Below are 17,949 nucleotides of genomic sequence, written 5' to 3'. Positions count from 1 at the left end.
CGGCGCGTGTCGGCGGCAGGTGTTGCTGGGGCGACGCGAGCGGCGGTCCCACTTTAGATAAACAATGACATCATCATTAATCGGATCGGAGGCACCTGCGGGTATTATCTGTCCATTCACAAAAAAATGGCCTGCAATACTTAGATTTTATACTTTTAAACGTGCGTAACAGTTGTTTATTTTATTTTAAGCTGGAAATTTATTTGGCCTTGATGAGATTGTGAGACCAATTTTTGAGTATTCCTCTTCTAAAGTCTAAAATGATCTGTGGAGTAATCAGATTGTTGAAATGACATGTGCATAGTTATATAATCTGATGTGAGTTATCTGATTGTTTTCCTTATTGTTCTCATTGTTGTTTAGGCGTTGACAAAGAGAATTATGTAAAAAATTCCCAAAAACATATTATGTATATTTACAAAGAAATAGGTAAAGAAAGACAAGAACTTGAAAATGTTAAATCAAAAAAACGTTATTTTAGAATTCATGACACTTTTAACTCTTTAACTAGCAGACTACCACTTAAACAGACTAAAAATCAGGTCTAACTATTGGCTTATTTGATTATACTAGCATTTTTTCTGGTAATGTAAACATACCCTTTTCACTTCTTCTTCTTCTTTTTCTTCAATGGTGTTTTATGGCAGCTGGTATCCAAGTGTTACATTACCGCCAGACTTAATTCCTGTTGTTTTATGGCGTTTGGTGTCCAAGTTGTTGTTGTTGTTGTTTTATGGCGGTTGGCATCCAAGTGTTGCATTACCGCCAGTGTTACATTACCGCCAGACTGTATTCCTTAGACCTTAGTTCAGATTTAATTCTTTAGACTTTATTCTTCAGTTCAAAGCCCACGAGGTCAAAGCACATGAGTTCCGAGCACATGAGATACTCTTCTTCTTCCTCCTCCCCATCTTCCTCTTCTTTGGTGTTTTGTCTTCTCCACGTCCTCTCACCCCTCTTCTTCTTCTTCTTCCTCCTTCCCAGTCCTCCACGGCGGCCGGCATCCACCCACTGTAATTATGCTTTCTGGAGTTGTTGTCGTTGTGCATCTACTGTAGACATCAGTTTTACATCAGGTCCCTTGTCTTCTCACCTCAATAAAAAAAAAAAAAACCTTTGTGATGTCATGGGCCCTTATGGTTGTGTTGTCCCTGGTAACACGGTCCAGGAGCTCGGTGATGCTGATGCCCTGGTCCAGATCTGAGGAGAGACCTGAAAAGCGTCCCTCGTCTCATGATTACGAGCTTTGCCCCCACACTGTATGAACCACTGCTATGTCATTCAAATAAATTACAATAAAAAATAAACTGGGGTGTCTCAAGACGATTTCAAAGTATAGTTTATACATAATGAAACTGTATTTACTTCATTTTGTATCGAAAACAATGTCAAGTCACACAATAAGCTTAAGTATTATGAAACTTGCAATACTCCATCCATCATACCTTTTGCAGTGGGGTCCCGGGTTGATTCAGTGTGTGACTTAATAATAATCAGAGATTGACAAAAGTCCTTCGAATCAATATTTATTTTATTTTTACACATAAAAATACATTTAAAACTAAACTTCAACAGCTTTGCAGTGTAGCCACAGGTTGCCACAACTGGCAAACAGATTCTTTGTGTATTCCATTCAAATGAAAATGCCATCACTCAAACATTAATAGAAAATGCATACCATGTGACCAAATGTAGTACAAAACTGGTTTAGTTGAGATTACCTTTTTAACAGTCATCGCTATGTGCAAATTAGCAAAATAAAATCTCAATATCTTCCTTAGTATGTTTTGATTTATAATTTGTACTTATTAAAATACAAAATATATAGATAAGCAGCATCAATGATTTCCATCATCTTATTTTAAATTATATTCTCAAATCTTGATTTTTGAGTGTATATACCTGTAATCAATCAGAATTTATTTCATGTTAAACTTCCATGACAACATTGGTTACAAAAACTAAATTAAAGCTCAGAACAAAGAAGGCACGGTCAAACTGTAAAATAGACAGTGCCTTTATCACCATTCGGTTTAATGAGACATACACCGATCAAGCACAACATTATGACTTTAAAACAGTTTTGGCAACTTCTTCATAGTAAACCACAATATTGATCTAAAATGAACAGAAACGGCTCCATTGACTTCCTGTTCAACGCTGCAGAACTGAGACGCGCCTCTTCCGTGTAATGAGGTCTTCGTGACATTTCTGAACCCTACATGTTTGACCCGGAGTCTGAATTATTTAGAATCGCAAGCACAGAGAAATGGGCGGGGATAGCGGGTAGGTGAAAACAAACTTTCTGAGCACTCAAGTCTCGAAAAGCAGGACAATGCAGGATTGCTCAATGATGTATGAATTAATCTAAATTTTAAAAAAAAAACTGTTAATTCATCTATAAATGCTTAAAAATGTCTCCTTTTAACAAATGTCCTAGGGATTTGACCTTGTTTGGCACTGAACACAGCAGAGTGAGCACACTGGGTTCTGATGACCATTTTTCTGTTGCACTTGCTGCCAATACATCAAATTTACTAAAGAAAGGTGAGTTAACAGTATTAGTCAATGTCATAATGTTGTGCTTAATCAGTGTATACGCACAGAATCACTTCCCTGTGAATAATTTCATTCAAAACAAACACAATGTCAACAAAACTGTTAGGTTCTTGACAAAAAGCCTTCATTTGATGCTGAGGCTGAACTGAAGGCAGAGGTATCAGTAACATTAGGCTGTGTTTTGCTGGCATCACAGCTGCTAAGAAGGCTTTGGATTAAACTCTCCATTAATGCACCATTTCCTACATTACACAAATTAATCTCATAATTGCACTTGAGGTTGGATCATGTGACCCTCTAGTGGCGCATGCGCAGTACTGCAGGCCGCTCAGTCCCTCATGTCCCTTTCTTGGTATTTTCTAATTCGCAAACATCGCGGACATGGATCGCTGGGAGATTTACAGGAGAGATGGAACACAGATTTGCAGTCTGTACACCTGGTTTGAAGGAAAGTTAAAGTTAATATCGACAATAAAAGAACCTACACATCGTTCGGTGAATTTGCGGGCTGACGTACCGAGCGGTGCTGTCTAACTGGAAAGGAAAGAGGATTTCATTGGAGTGACACGTTTGGCAAATGAAACCTCGCTGAGTGCACAGGTCGCACTGGAAAACGTGGTTGGACGCGAGCTGAACCAATGTGATCAAGTACACGTGGTACTGGTCCTCTGCAATCTGCAACGGAACACGTGGAATATAGCTCGTTAGTTTTGGCAACAAGTTACAGTACAATATGTTGAATGTTTTTGAAGGTTACCTGTCGTAGATCTACGATACTGTAGAGCTGACTGGACTCCAAAAGGTACGTCCGTTTGCCCATCCTAGAGGAATTAACACAGACTTGTAAAATGTCTCTTATCCATGGCTTTCAGAGTGATGAAAAATGAATATTCGCCGTAGCAATTAACAATTCAAAACGTGTCAAATATTGTCTAATGTCTGTTTTGTCTGTTGCTTTCTTGTCGTTATCATTACTGTTACAGATTTGTATTTGTAAATAAAGGGGGGGATTAAAACAGAATACGCAATCTTTAAATGGCCACACTTTCGGAGTATGAATGAAACAATAACTGAAAAATAAATATCGTGATATCGGATCATCAAAAGTCTCACAATATATCGCATTGCAAACTCCTTCACTTAAATGCATTGTTTTGCCGCAGCATCGATTGAAAAAAAACAGAGGGAACAAGATGTACAATGATCCTTTGGTGTATTTCAGTGCAGAAAGCATGAAGAAATCACTGTTATTAAGCACTTTAAAATGGTAATTATTTAGGATATCACAGTAATCATTTGGATCAAAGGCTTAGCAAGGGATCAAAAGGAAACATTTACACATCTATAAGTCTGTTAACCTCCCACAAAAACTATTGCACCACGAGATCTGTATTTAGTTACATCACTAACAGGAAGCTGACCCATAGGAATAAAATGCAATACAGGTGTTTCCATTTCCTGGTTCATTATTTCTCCTTTTAGATGGTGAGAAAAACAATAGAAACTACAAAAATCGACAGAGACAATTCACTCGTTCATCCGGACAAACCTGGCTTGTAGTTTCTTCCACGCGTTGCTGCGACAGGTGAGCAGGTAATCTCCCAAGAGTCGAAGTTTGTGTCGGAGTTTGTGTATTTGGCCCATGGACTCGGAGTGGTTCACCAGATCCGGGTTCAACTGATCCAGGTTCAGAAGAGGCTCGTGTTGCACCTCCGCCAGCAGCCTTAGCACCTTCTTGGACACCTGCACGAGGAAGTAAATGAGGTCGGTATATAGTTTCACACATTACATGGATTTAAATAGGTTGTTTTCGAATTGTACAATGTGATGTCCCTCAACAGGATTATTGAACGTCGTGATGTCATCGGAAAGGGTTCAAAAGTGTGTCAAAACTCGCCTCTCTCTCCACCAGGTCCCAGTTGTGCACCATGCGAGAGGGTATGATGGCCGTGTCCCCGACGTGGCAGGAGTCGCAGTAGTACAGTCCCGTGAACTCGCACAGCCGGGCTCTGCAGCGCGACGGGCCGATCTGCCGCGGACATCCTGAAACACGACAAGAGACGAGGTTTCAAGCGCGGCGGCTCCTGGACGTTCCGGGAGTCTCGGAAAACGCAAAGTACCTGCACATTTGAAGCTCTGAGAGTCGAGGCCCTTCTCCGCCGGGACGGTGCACAGGTGAGTCAAGAGCGCGCCGTCTTCCTTGAGTCTGTGCTGCACCAGTCTTTGGATGTTTCCGTTGATCTCCGACGGCGCGACGATGGGCTCTTCCGTGGCCTCGTCCTCGCCGCTCTCCAAGTACGAGTCCAAGGCTTTGCGGATCAGGTCCCTCCAGGAGCGCGCCTCTTTGGGACTCTCCGCTCGCAATCGGAGCGTCTCCTTCACCGTCAGGATTTTGAAGAACTCCGCTCCTCCCATAGACACGTCTGGGACGACGTCTCTAATGTCCTGAATGGGGTGGTTCATCCGGACGAGCTTCCTCTCCTGCAGCTTAAATCCTTTCAGCGCCTCCAGAGACAGAGAGAAAATCAGAGGAGACCATTGCTGTGCGCCCGGGTCACTGGAGCAGTACAACACCGACTCTTTGATGGCGTCGCACTCCACGTCACAGGAGCGCGTCCAGTCTAAGACTTTAGGAGCGAGAGCTTCCTGCCCCTCACTGATGCTCGAGTCCGAGGAGGATCTGCCCAGGTCTGGACTGGGGGGCATCGAGGCCCCTGGAGGGGACTGTAGCACCTCCCAGGGCTCCTCCACATGGGGCGTCGGTCTGCACTTGTACACCGCCTCCTGGATGCGGTCCAGCCAGTCCTCTGCCTCTCCACGATCGGCGGCTCTCAGGTACAGTCTCCTCCCCGAAAACGAGATCTCGAAGCGCCCGTCCAGGGAGGAGAGGCGGGCGTCTTCGCAGCGCACCAGGGAGCAGTTCTCGGCACAGGCGCGCTCCTCCGCGTTCTGGTAAAGCCTGAACTCGAACGGGGAGAGCTCGCAGTAGTAGTAGCGCCAGATTCCCATGGCGTTGCGCCGCTCCAGGTGCCCGAGCTTCAGCAGCCCGCGGAAAGGATTGGAAAGTCCTGACAAGACAGTGACAGATGAGTGTGCATACTTTCTTTCTACTTTCTAAACACAAACGACAATGAACAGGGGTTTACGTGTAAACAGTGGCTACGACAAGCGTTTTATGAATGACACGAGAAACTTTCCAAACCATATAATGCAACAAGAGTACAGTGAGTGACATTCCCCTTTTCGCAATTGAGAAAAACACTACAATAATGACTCACATAACATGTATATGTACCACATAATCTCAAAACACAGATATGCTTGAAAAAAAGATAGTTTGCACCGGGGAAACTTGTGCATACCACCATGATTATTAAATAAAGACTGTATTAATTAGCAATTGTAATGATGTTGAAGTGAAATTGTGGCAGGATACATAAATTAAATGAATGAGTTGGTTCAAGGACAGATTGTTTAGTTAAAGTGGACAGTGGTTACCAGTTTTTCTGCGGTGTACGACGCTGTGAGGGGGCGGGGACTGGGGGGCGCTGGGTTCCGGGGTGTGAGGGTTCGAGACCGAAGGCTCGTCTTGGTCCAGATCTGTGACTTCCTCCAGCGTCGGTTTGTAGATATCATCATCTGAGATCCACGAGCTAGAATGCTGCAGGGTTAGAAGCAGACACTTCCTCATTTTTGTTTTAATGGCTCGATGAAATACATAAAAATAGGTGTGGCAAGACAAATAGCACAAGAACTTCCTTTTTGTTTGTGCTTTTAGGTCATGTAGCTTAGGTGTCTTTTACTTCAGTTTGCACAAAAAGACAAAACTGCTTTCAAAATAAAGCGAGTCTCCACAAAACCACTGGTGCTGATGTGAAAGCGATTTATTTTGCCACCTTCTCATTTTATTAATTTTGATTGTAAAAGTCTTAAACTCTGCTCTTCCTGACTTGGTGCATCCCATAAAGAGTGCTACTTACCGAGAGTGATTCCGAGTGCTGTCTGCTGAGGACACTTGACGAGCGTCTCACTTCTTGCTTCGGCTCAGATTTATCTCCAGAAGAGTCTTTTCTTGTGTCTAAACGCTCTTCTTTTTGTGGGAAAGGCTCCATCGACTCATCGCTGGATTTTACTTCTACAGGTGAGTCCGGCCCCAAATTGTGTTCAGACTTCTTTTCAATCTTGTTATACAGCGTGAGCTCAGGGGATACAGAGGCAGGTTGGGTGATGGTAGTTTCCTGGTTCCTCTCCTGGTTCCTCTCCTGGTTCCTCTCCTGGTTCCTCTCCTGGTTCCTCTCCTGGTTCCTCTCCTGGTTCCTCTCCTGGTTCCTCTCGTTTAGGATTGGAGCGTCTTGCGTCTCGCTGTCGGAGCTGCTGAACGCGGCGTTTTCGGAGAGCTGGTCCGGACCCGTGCTGGAGACAAAGGAGTCCTCACGCATGGAGTCCTGGCTGACGCACTCGTGGGTTTTAGACGAACTACAGGGACAAGACAAAGACGGGAGAGGTGAATTAGAACGTTTAATTGCTCAAAAGGTAATTTCGAATAAGATTGCGGGTATCTTTAAAGGAGAGAGATACTGATGGTAATAAGCAACAATTTCATACTAGTGTAATTATTTTCACGTTTCAGAGTTTAAATAAGTCCTTTGCTTGATCACAGAACACAAAATTAGCATTCATTTTGTTACCAACTGTTGCAAACCTGACCAGCCACTTCTATTACACATAAAAAATGGAGACTATTATATATCAGAATATGATATGTTAAACTACAGATCTGCCTCCGAGTAAACACAATACAACACAATACAAAAGGCTCTATGTGGGGCAAATGACAAAGACACTAGGTCCCTCCCTCTCTGTGTTTCTCTGTCTCTCTCCGTCTCTTTCGCTCTCCATCTTCTCTTTCGCTCTCCCTCTTCTCTTTCGCTCTCCCTCTTCTCTTTCGCTCTCCCTCTTCTCTTTCGCTCTCCCTCTTCTCTTTCGCTCTCCCTCTTCTCTTTCGCTCTCCCTCTTCCGTTCTCTCTTCTTTCGCTCTCTCCCTTTCACTCTCTCTTTCGTTCTCTCTCTTTACGATATAGCTTAAAACATACTTTGAAGATGTACAACAACAGTAGGGGGCGGTAACTGCACCTTTTCAGCTGGCTGCCAACCGCCATTAAAAGCAACAAAGACAATTATTGCACATTTTCGATTAGCAATACCAATGCACAAAGTTGCATGGATGAATTTGTGAACCGAAACCGCTGCAAATACTGTATAATCCCCAATGGCCCTGACTTTGCGATTGGATTTAAAATGATCACTGACAAAAACCCTCATGTAATGCTTAAACGAGATGGCGGCAGGAAAAACAGATTTAGCTGCAGATTTTGTCATTATAAACTTGCAGCTTTTTCTTTAAAATTTAACCGTCAATCAATCAATACAGATATTCCGGCAACTGGCTCAGTTGAAGGACAAAATGTCAAACTTCCAATTTGTGTGCCACTTCATTGCATTATGTTTCACACAATTTCAAGCTCAGACATGATGCCACAATTGAATGGACTAATACAACAATTAAACAATAAAAACAAGGGCTGCGATGATTATTTCAGTAGTCGACTAATCTGACTAATGGTTGCCTTATTCAAACACAATTACCGTATTTTCCGGACTATAAGTTGCACCAGCCAAAAAATGCATAATAGAGAAGAAAAAAACATCAATAAAGTTCCACTGGAGTATGAAATGCTGTTGCAAGTGTGAAAATAACAAATAATATCACATATAAGTCGCTCCGGAGTATAAGTATAGAAGTATAAATATAAGTATAAGTCGCACCTGGGCCATAACTATGAAAAAAGGTGCGACTTATAGTCCGGAAAATACGGTAAGACTTTAACCACGTACTCGTTTGCTGGCCTTTTGGAGCAGACCGTGACATACACGTCGAGGTCACTTGCGGAGGACTGTTCGGCCGCAGGACTTCTGAACTCCTGACCCTGCAGCATACTGTCCGAGCTCAGGCTGGACGACAGGTGGGAGGAGCCGGTGGTGTCCAGACTCAGATTGGAGGATGTGAGATCCGCTCGGCCGTTATCCCCCTGCCCCGCGCGTAAAACCGGACACTCCTTTTGCACATCCAGCACGTCCGAAGAGCTGGACGTTTGCGAGCCCGAATCCCAACTTTCACCGCCGCCGTTGGTCTTCGCCGCGGCGTCTCCGTTGACTTCGAGCGCGTCGACATGGGACATGAGGCAGAGTCCGGCTAAAGCTAAAGGAGTTGTGGTCCACTCTTTCAGGACGGCCGACTTGTAGGAGAGGTCGAACGTGAGGGAGGAGAGGCCCTGGAGGTAGCTGAGGAGCACCTCTCTCTCCTCCGGGTTGAGGAGGAGGGCGCTCGGCTGATAGTGGGCCTGCAGTTTGGACTCTTCTCTGAACAGCGAGACCAGATAGCACTCCAGCAAGCCGTGGTTCAGAGCCAGCCGCAGCCACGCGCGACAACGGCCCACCTCCGTTGTCACGAATTTGAGCTTCTCCAGTTCAGTAATCACGTCACTGGGGAAAAGGAAAGCATCACGATTAGTATTTACTGGTTAATAGTTGAATAGAGGATTATGTGTGATAAAATGTGAATATATGATTATATTTCTGTGATGTATTTTATCTGCATAATAGTGATATATTATCTGCATCATTAGTCTCAGAGAAAAATGGGTGTGCGACAGCGTTTGTTTGTGAAGGTGTCGTAAAGAATGTTGCCCCAGGGGGGTGTGACAGCCCAGAGGAGTTTGGGTAATGTTTACCCAAGGCTTGATCTCTAGGAAAAATACCAGCTGTAAAACAAGTGCCTTGATGTGAAGCTGACCAATGAGAAATGTGACCCGCCTATTCCAGAATATCTAATAAAACCAACCAGCATGAGAAAAAACGGGGTGAGACGCAGGAGGATCACGCAGGCTGCGTACAACAGCCTGCGTGATCAGTCCCGGCGTGTTCTCCCAAGCTTGCCATACAAATGTCTGATATTTCTGTGTCGTTTCATATTCTAAGTTGAATTGTGTTCTCGATGCATTAAGGAATAGCATCGGTGTATTGTCTGATTCCATGACATTATGGTAGCCAAAAAACACAAAAACAGACGGAAAAACAAGCAGACAGGACAAGACCAGAGTAAAAAATACATATTAAAAACTGTTAGGGTGAACATTTAACCTTGTTGACGTGCTACAAACAAGAAAAAAATGAGAAAACAGATGGATTTGAGTGAGCTGACAAAGAGCTGTGAACTGTTCCCAGTCTGTAGCGCAACAAAACTATAAAAAGAGCTGAAGATATTAGAAGAAAAAGCTAGAGCTAGTTTGTTAAATTTAGAGCTTCCAACTTGAGATGTGGTCATACTGTATGGTTTGTTATCGACTTAAACCTAATAATTATCAATCAAACACGGAAAGAAGACAAAAAAAAAAAACAATACAACTTGGCGTTCCAATATTATTCAATTTAAAATGTAATTCATATTAAATCAATATCAAAGCATCAAACAAAAAATTGCCTGACTGTAATTATAAACACAAAATAATACTACTTTCTACTACATTCTCAAACATTTTAGGTTAGTTATTATTAAGTATTTGGGAATCATTCTTTTTGACAATCCTCCTTGCACATAACTTTGTCTGGAACGTACCCGTGTGTTACTGTTTTCAGGAGGCTCCAGAAGGCAGGTTGAGGAAGTCCCTTCTCCTTTTTCCAGGCCCTGGTTCCATTTTCAGGGCGGATGAACTTGCTCCTGATGCCGTGGATGAAGACGGCCTCCAGAGCAGAGCAGAGGAGGTTCGCGTCGCCATCTTCGCTGGTGACCTCCGTATCGGACGTCACGTATCGTTTCTGAAGGGCCTTGAGCGACTGGACCAGCCGATCTTTAATCTAGAGCAGAAGTTGAGGAAATTAAAAAGAGAGTTACAGAATGTGATCTGTGGAAAATTAGACATTTTTACTAGAACACAATAACTAGAATAATGTGAGCATGTTCCCTTGGTCTGCAAATAATTTACTTTATCACACCAGAACTAAACTAGAACTAACCTGACTAAATGTGAGCACAAAACAATGACAAATTTAATAAACTTATAATAATGTAGACTTTAATTTTACATTTCGATGTTATTATCAATATGGACTTTTTTTTCTTCAACAAATTCAAATTCTTGCCATATATTCCCATTAGTTTTGCTGATATAATAAAAATACACGTAAAATAGCATGATGCAGGCTTAAGTTTCCATTCTGATCTCGTTATTTTTTGGCATTAACATACAAGCAAAACATGTGCTTTTAAACCAATCAATAATCAAAAACGTTATCCCTGCTGCCTGGGTAGATGAGATTATTCTTATCCCATTAGCAAACTGATTAGAACTTTTAAAAACGAAAAATCAATACATCATGAGAAAACATTCACAGTTTTATCAGGAGTTGTAACATATGCAGAAGTGAGCTGATATTTGGGTTGCCGTATGGCTGTTGGTTACAAAACATGTATTAAACAGATCCTATACAGAGGATTACCTAACGGGGCAGAGCACCTGGTGTCATCTGACAGGGTGGACTCATTGTACACATAGTTTCCTTGACTTACCCGACTAAGCAGCGCCAGTAAAGCACACTTATGAAATCCCTGACTTGTGACGCCAGAAAGAGCCTGCTGAGGTTGTTACTTTTAAAAAAAACGCTCAGGTTTAACTTTTGGAATAAAGCAACGGACACAATCGCACGCCACATCGTCAATAAGTGTGAACTCAAGACATATTTTTGGTGCAACCGAATGCAGCCTATTTAATTGACTTGAATAAGTCATATTTAGGTGAACTATTGCATATTGTAATCCTAATTTTCACGTATTAATTATAGACAGAAAAAAAACACAGGTCACAAATGATTTCAGTTTTAGAAGCTGTGCATAGATTTAAGTCTGCAACAATGAATGGACTAATTGAGACTATAAAAAATAGTCATAGTCGTAATTTGATCGTTGTAATTGTTCTCTGGACTATAGAGACTCCAAAATAATGCATACAAAAATACCTTTTTATAACACAGACAGGCATAATTAAATACAAATGTCAAAATACAATGAGAAATGTTTTCATTAATAATACACAATATCTGTACATTTCTCTAACTAAAAGCTTTCAGTCATTTCAAAGTTTATTTGGTTAAAAATCAATACATAATAGAAATAATAGTAATCAAAACATGCACTGCTGACTTGTTAGTTGCAGCCTTAATACATCTCAAAGCCAGATTTAAGAGAACTAGGAATACAATGGTGTCATTAGTCAGCCATATAAGGTTTCGAGTCAATTCATGAAAGACCGGAAAGCAAAAACAAATTAACTCTACCGGTAAATGAACAGTTGTTTTACCTGTTTAACATCTTTAGCGTCGGGCAGCGTCTCTGGCATCTGCGTGGCTAACATGGCATGTCACTCACTCCCGCATGGCACACCTGAAGATCCAGAGATCAGAGCCAGATCGCACCAGTTTTTAAAGTTTGGTCAAATGTTTTACCCCCTAATGACAAAAAACAAGCTGAAAAATAAAATTAACAGAGACATTCTTCAACTATAGACTGTAAGTAGAGGTGGGCAGGCAATATTAACAATTGATATTTAGACAATAGTACGTTGATTCAACAGAAATGTGTTAAAACTATGCACAGTATGACCGATAGTTACATTTTACATGACTTCAAATAACAACATCCACAGTATTATCGCCCTATAACTAACTAGAAGTGGTATTTTTACTTTGTTGGTTGTTACTCTAGTTTTAGCAGATTTCTCTTGCAAAACACTAAGACAATAAACTTACAAAGTACAACGTAGTGTCTCCAGACTGGCGCAGGGAGCGAAAAGCATGTGATGTCGTCCTATTTTTGCCCTTCCTTCCCTCAGACAGACAACTACAAATGGGAGCCCTTTTTGCAAGACTGCTCTGTGAAATATCCGCAATTTCATGGTAGCAATGAATAACAGCGCTCAGCAGCGTCATGTGATTTCCATATTTAAGAGAATGCAGAGGGAAGTAGCTCAGACTTCCCCTTAAAGAAGTATTGATAGTACGTGATTACATACCATGTTCAATTCTGTTCATTCCGATTTAATACAAGTGCCACAAAGAGCGACAATGATAAAAAGATAAAGATAAATAAAACCTCATAATAATACAATAAAAAGGGCTTATTGAATACAAATTTTGAAGTTGCCTAAATATGACACTTATTGTCACTACTAAATAAAAAAAGACTGATTAAAAATTTAAAAATTACAGCCAATTAAATATGTTTATGGCAACACAACAAACAAAAAATATGTTTATTTTAATAAAGATGTATTTTTCAGCTTGTTTGACTCTGGGAAGCCACCGTAGTCTCCTCTATAAAAGGGAAAACGCTGATTTACCATTAATTTTTACAACTATTTACCATCTGTCAGCCTCTATGTAATATGTTGTGTCCCTTAAGTAATAGTTTTACATGTGGCAGGACAGAGATCACACACAAAAACAGCCAATTCCTTCTAAAATGTGACCTTTCTAAAGACTAAAGCTCTGCGTCTTCGGACACAGTCAAGTCGAGAGTAAAAGCTACTACAAAAGACAACAACACATCGATGAAGTAATCCTTCTATACCAAATACAAGACCGACAAAACACGGTGTTAATATATATACAGGATCAACATGTTACAGGAAGAAATAAAGCCTTACATAACACGAAAGAAAATGAAAAGAAGCCCAGCCTTGACTGTGTGTGATTAGCTTTAGCGCTAGCCGCCTTACCGAAAAGGGTTGACTATCTTGCCATGGATGGAATTATGTGCAAAAAAATGACGCCGTTAAAGTGTCACGGGTGCGGACACGTTTGCTCCACCGTGTCAGGAGTTAAAAATCCCAAACGAACGCAAAAAACGTGTCGGTCTTGGTCTTCTTTACGCTCAGCCGTGACTGAGCGGTGTCCTGAGGGTGACAAGCTGAAGTGCATTGTGGGAAGGTGCGCACGTGACGCCTTCACGGTTCACGGAAATACGAGAACATCTCAGGACACATCATGGATCTATGCAGGAAACACCATGGATCTATGCAGGAAACACATGAGGAAACACCATGGATCTATGCAGGAAACACATGAGGAAACACCATGGATCTATGCAGGAAACACCATGGATCTATGCAGGAAACACATGAGGAAACACCATGGATCTATGCAGGAAACACCATGGATCTACTTCTTCTTCTTGGGTTTTTTTTGGCTTGTGGCAAACAACGTTAGGTGCATTTCTACCATGGATCTATGCAGGACACATCATGGATCTATGCAGGACACATCATGGATCTATGCAGGACACATCATGGATCTATGCAGGACACATCATGGATCTATGCAGGAATCATCATGGATCTATGCAGGAATCATCATGGATCTATGCAGGACACATCATGGATCTATGCAGGACACATCATGGATCTATGCAGGAATCATCATGGATCTATGCAGGACACATCATGGATCTATGCAGGACACATGCAGATGGAGCGATAAAGTTTGTGTTATTTAACCTATTATTAACATAAATGACCTGATAAACACACATATCCACTAAGTATTGGGTACAACAGGGCTATTTTGAACAATGAGTTAACATAACAGCCATAATCAACTATTCACATTTCATTTATTGACATAATAAATACATAAATAACATTCATTACAACCATTTGGTATGAATTTCGTGTTGTATTGACATGGATACATTTTTTTGTGTAAAATCGTTGGTTTCACTTTGTAAAAACTTATTGCACCGTTTTAAATGAACGCATCAGCGCTCCACCGGCATGTTGATGTTTTTGCTCCACCGTGTGAGGACATCATGTTCTTTAAACTGTCCCAACCTGACTTCCTAGTTGCCCATGAAAAACTCTATTATACTTTACAGAAATAAATACTAGAAAATACAATATGAAACATTGCATTCCAGTGCAGTGCAATGTTTCATATAAAGCCTTTAAATAAACTCATCTTCTTCTCTCTTCATTGAAATATTGTTTCATATGGTCCAATTGCTGTGCTTTGGATTTTTTGTCGAAGAGCAAAAAAACAAGATTTCAGAGTCACTTTATTGTAACATGATGCAATACACGCGTTTAACACTAGACGTCACAATTGAGCCAGTTAAAGTTTAACTTTTATACTTTGTTTGGGAGAAAAGATTAGATTACATAAGCCTTCAGTTGAACTAAATGTTTGATTCTACATTCACAGTGTCACTAAAAAAAGCAACAACAGGAGTCAGAATATCTTCAATGTAAATCTCAGGTGAAGCTCAGGAATGTTGAGCCTGTTACAATTGACAGTGACGTAATCTAGTTTAATTTTCTAACACAGGTAAGACACGTGCAGGGGCGTCCCCGAGGGTGAGAAATCCAAAAGCAATTAACCTATAAACTGCAACAAGTGACGAAACAAACGGGAAAGTTAGTGTAAACTAGGTAAGTAAACATTTAAAAATAATTTTCTAATTAGCTGCCTTACGCTTATTACGTATGAATAAGTTCTACTACATAGAGTGATATACATTCAATAAGATAAACAACATTAAATGGATGATGATTATCGTTGTCAAAACACGCCTGCTGCACTATAATAGTCTTTATAATACCATCATAATGCTATTCTAGTTATAAATATATATAACCAGAATAGCATATGATGTATAGGCTATTTCAGTGTTTTATTTATTTTGTTGAGTTTCTTTCTCACATTAGGCCTGATTAAGGAAAATACATTAAGATATTTAAACGTTTGATTGTAATTTATTATGTCTAGACTTTATTGTTGCTGATGCAATGTAATGTTGTAGCTGGTTTAGGGAAAGTTGTGCACTTTGAAACAATTAGGAAAACGAAATTGGCCTCAGGTTGTAGTCATGACAGACACAATCAGCCCGAGGATACATCTGAATATAACAAAACAGTGGATTAATATCTGATCAAGACGTTTGGTTCACAGCCTTCACTACTGAACAAAATGCTGAACAAGATCCTTTTGGTGTGCGTCCTTTTCACTGCAGGCTCGTCACTGACCTGCAAATGGATGGACAAGGACTTTCAAATATACAGCAAAGCCTCATTGGCTCTGCTGAAAACAATGGTAAGTTTAAGACATTGCGCACACTCATTCACTATAGTAGCCTTTTATTTGTTTAGAACTAATAAATGTTGTTTTTAATCAAGAAAAACCACTCCAAAAAACCCACCGATGAATTTGAGCTGGATGATGCTGCGGCCTTCCCAAATGAGTTGTACAAACACGCGTCCGAGGAGTCAGTAAGTAGAGATTTAGCGTAACTTTTTGCACTAATCAACCACTAAATCATGAATATTCAGATTAAAAAAATACTTTTTACTTTGTGTTTTAGCGGGTAGAGCGGCTCAGATTTGTGGCACACGTCTTGGGTGAGATTGATGCCCTGTTTGAGCAGGACCAGACACACGCGTCCTGGAGCACGAGCTCAGCGGAGGACTTTCTGAACATCATTTCGCAGCAGGCAGATGCTGTGCGTTCTTGTGTAAGTATCAGCTCCAAATGTCTCCACTTCAAATAATAATCCTCTAAATGTGTTCTTAATTGACATTTACCACTCTGTTCTGGTCAGGTTGGGAAGCATAAACACCACTTGAAGAATCAAAGGAAGATGAGCATGTATTTTAAGAGACTTTCACGGCACGTCCTGGAGCACATGGTCAGTTATTTATATTCTACAAGGTTGTTGTTGTTGTTGTTGTTGTTGTTGTTGTTGTTGATGATAACTGATTGTGTAAAATTCTTGTTTCCTTAGGGACACAGCGCTGATGCCTGGGAACTGGTCCGGAAAGAAATCCGACTGCACCTCCACAGAGTGCACATCCTGGCTCAATATCATATTTAGAATGTTTTAATTTTGTTTGAATGTTTTTAATGTTTTTAATGTTTTTAATGTTTTTAATGTAGTTAAAGTATTTAATGTGTTTAATGTAGTTAATGTAGTTTATTTATCTATTTATTTAAAACTGTACTACTGGCCTCATATTTATATATTTATTTAATTTATATTATATTATCTATTTATTTTTGTATTATTATTTATGAAGACTACTAGAAATGGAAATTATGTGACATTCTTTATTGCACATTTTACTATGATGTACTGTATTTTTTGCACCTTTAAATCTAATAAAATGGAACATACTTTTGTAAAATTTTAACAAGTTTGTGTTGTATTGACGATTTAAAATGAGTGTAAGCAAGTAAGTAGGAATGTAAGTAAAGTGTTATTTATAAAGCACATTTAAAAACACCACAATTGCCCAAAGTGCTGTACAAAGGCTATATACAAAATACAAAACATGTAAAAACAAGGTAAAGTAATGCTATAAAAAGCCTGTGTAAAGAAAAAGGTTTTTCACAAGATTTGAAAATATTCAGGGATGTCCGGAGGAAAACTATTCCAGAGTCTGGGACCCACCACTGCAAAAGCACAGTCCCCTTTTGTTTTTAAATGTGACCTCTGAACATCTAAAGTCATCAGATTTGATGATTTCAATGTTCTAGGAACATGGACAGACAAAAGCTCTGAAAGATAAGGAGGAGCCAGTCCATTCATGCATTTGAAAACCCCAGTGCAATGAGGCCAGCACAGGAGAAATGTGATCATATTTTCTGGTGCCCTGTGAGCAAACGAGCAGCCGCATTCTGGACAAACTGCAGGCGGTGGATGGAGGCCTGGTCTAACCCGGATTACAGGGAGTTACAGTGGTCTAAATGGCAGGTTATAAAAGCATGAATAACACGTTCCAGGTCAGTGCAGTGGAGATATTGTTTCACCTTTCCGAGCAAGTGCAGTTGATTAAGGCAGATCCAACAACTTGGCTGATTTGCTGCATGGTCAAACTTAAAAGAGCCATCGAAAACAACATCCACATTTCTGGCAGACAGGTGGCAGAAGGAACTCAGCGGCCCCAGACAAGATTTAGCATTAACTAGATCTCCGAATACCACAATTTCTGTCTTTGAATCATTTAACTTCAAAAAGTTGAGACCCATCCATTCTCTATCCTCCTTGAGGCAGCTTAACAGGGTTTTGGCACTATCTGGGCTTGGTTTTAAGGGCAGGAAAACCTGTATATCATCTGCAAAACAATGAAAAGAACTGTTGTGTCTTTTAAAAAATTACCCCAGGGGCAACGTGTACAGAGAAAACAGTAAAGGGCCAAAAATGGAACCCTGTGGAACTCCACAACTAAGTTTTGCCATGTCTGAACTATGAGGGTCTAATTGAATAGAAAAAGAAAGAAGAGGATTTCA

The 17,949-nt window shown here is 40.6% G+C and overlaps 2 protein-coding genes across 2 annotated transcripts; one reads left to right on the top strand and one right to left on the bottom strand.

The window, feature by feature from the left end:
- Positions 1-1,659: 1,659 nt before the first annotated feature.
- On the bottom strand, positions 1,660-13,482 carry plekhm1 (pleckstrin homology domain containing, family M (with RUN domain) member 1). Its single transcript, XM_072456950.1, has 12 exons — positions 13,389-13,482; positions 11,973-12,055; positions 10,235-10,473; positions 8,455-9,102; positions 6,540-7,035; positions 6,058-6,220; positions 4,680-5,627; positions 4,457-4,602; positions 4,109-4,302; positions 3,317-3,380; positions 3,077-3,234; positions 1,660-2,996 (listed from the first exon to the last, which is right to left on the bottom strand). The coding sequence occupies exons 2-12, from the start codon at positions 12,024-12,026 to the stop codon at positions 2,888-2,890; spliced, it is 3,219 nt and encodes a 1,072-aa protein (XP_072313051.1). The 5' UTR covers positions 12,027-12,055; positions 13,389-13,482; the 3' UTR covers positions 1,660-2,887.
- Positions 13,483-15,633: 2,151 nt separating this feature from the next.
- LOC140369431 (interferon a3-like) lies at positions 15,634-16,534 on the top strand. The gene is made up of 5 exons (XM_072456779.1): positions 15,634-15,756; positions 15,840-15,932; positions 16,025-16,174; positions 16,262-16,348; positions 16,445-16,534. The coding sequence occupies exons 1-5, from the start codon at positions 15,634-15,636 to the stop codon at positions 16,532-16,534; spliced, it is 543 nt and encodes a 180-aa protein (XP_072312880.1).
- Positions 16,535-17,949: the final 1,415 nt, after the last annotated feature.

The sequence above is a fragment of the Eucyclogobius newberryi genome, unplaced genomic scaffold, assembly GCF_026437365.1.
Source record: "Eucyclogobius newberryi isolate DKJ021-1_F unplaced genomic scaffold, fEucNew1.0.hap1 SCAF_20, whole genome shotgun sequence".
Taxonomy (NCBI): Eukaryota; Metazoa; Chordata; class Actinopteri; order Gobiiformes; family Gobiidae; genus Eucyclogobius; species Eucyclogobius newberryi.
Note: the sequence above shows the minus strand (reverse complement) of the source record. Positions and strands in the feature narration are given on the sequence as shown.

Excerpts from the sequence above, each read along its gene's own strand:
- plekhm1 (XM_072456950.1), bottom strand. The coding sequence starts at position 12,026 with ATGTTAGCCACGCAGATGCCAGAGACGCTGCCCGACGCTAAAGATGTT. Across the intron at positions 5,628-6,057 it reads CGTACACCGCAGAAAAACTG|GACTTTCCAATCCTTTCCGC; the intron begins GTAACCACTGTC and ends CTGTCTTGTCAG. Across the intron at positions 3,235-3,316 it reads GTATCGTAGATCTACGACAG|ATTGCAGAGGACCAGTACCA; the intron begins GTAACCTTCAAA and ends GTTCCGTTGCAG.
- LOC140369431 (XM_072456779.1), top strand. The coding sequence starts at position 15,634 with ATGCTGAACAAGATCCTTTTGGTGTGCGTCCTTTTCACTGCAGGCTCG. Across the intron at positions 16,175-16,261 it reads CAGATGCTGTGCGTTCTTGT|GTTGGGAAGCATAAACACCA; the intron begins GTAAGTATCAGC and ends TGTTCTGGTCAG. Across the intron at positions 16,349-16,444 it reads GGCACGTCCTGGAGCACATG|GGACACAGCGCTGATGCCTG; the intron begins GTCAGTTATTTA and ends TTGTTTCCTTAG.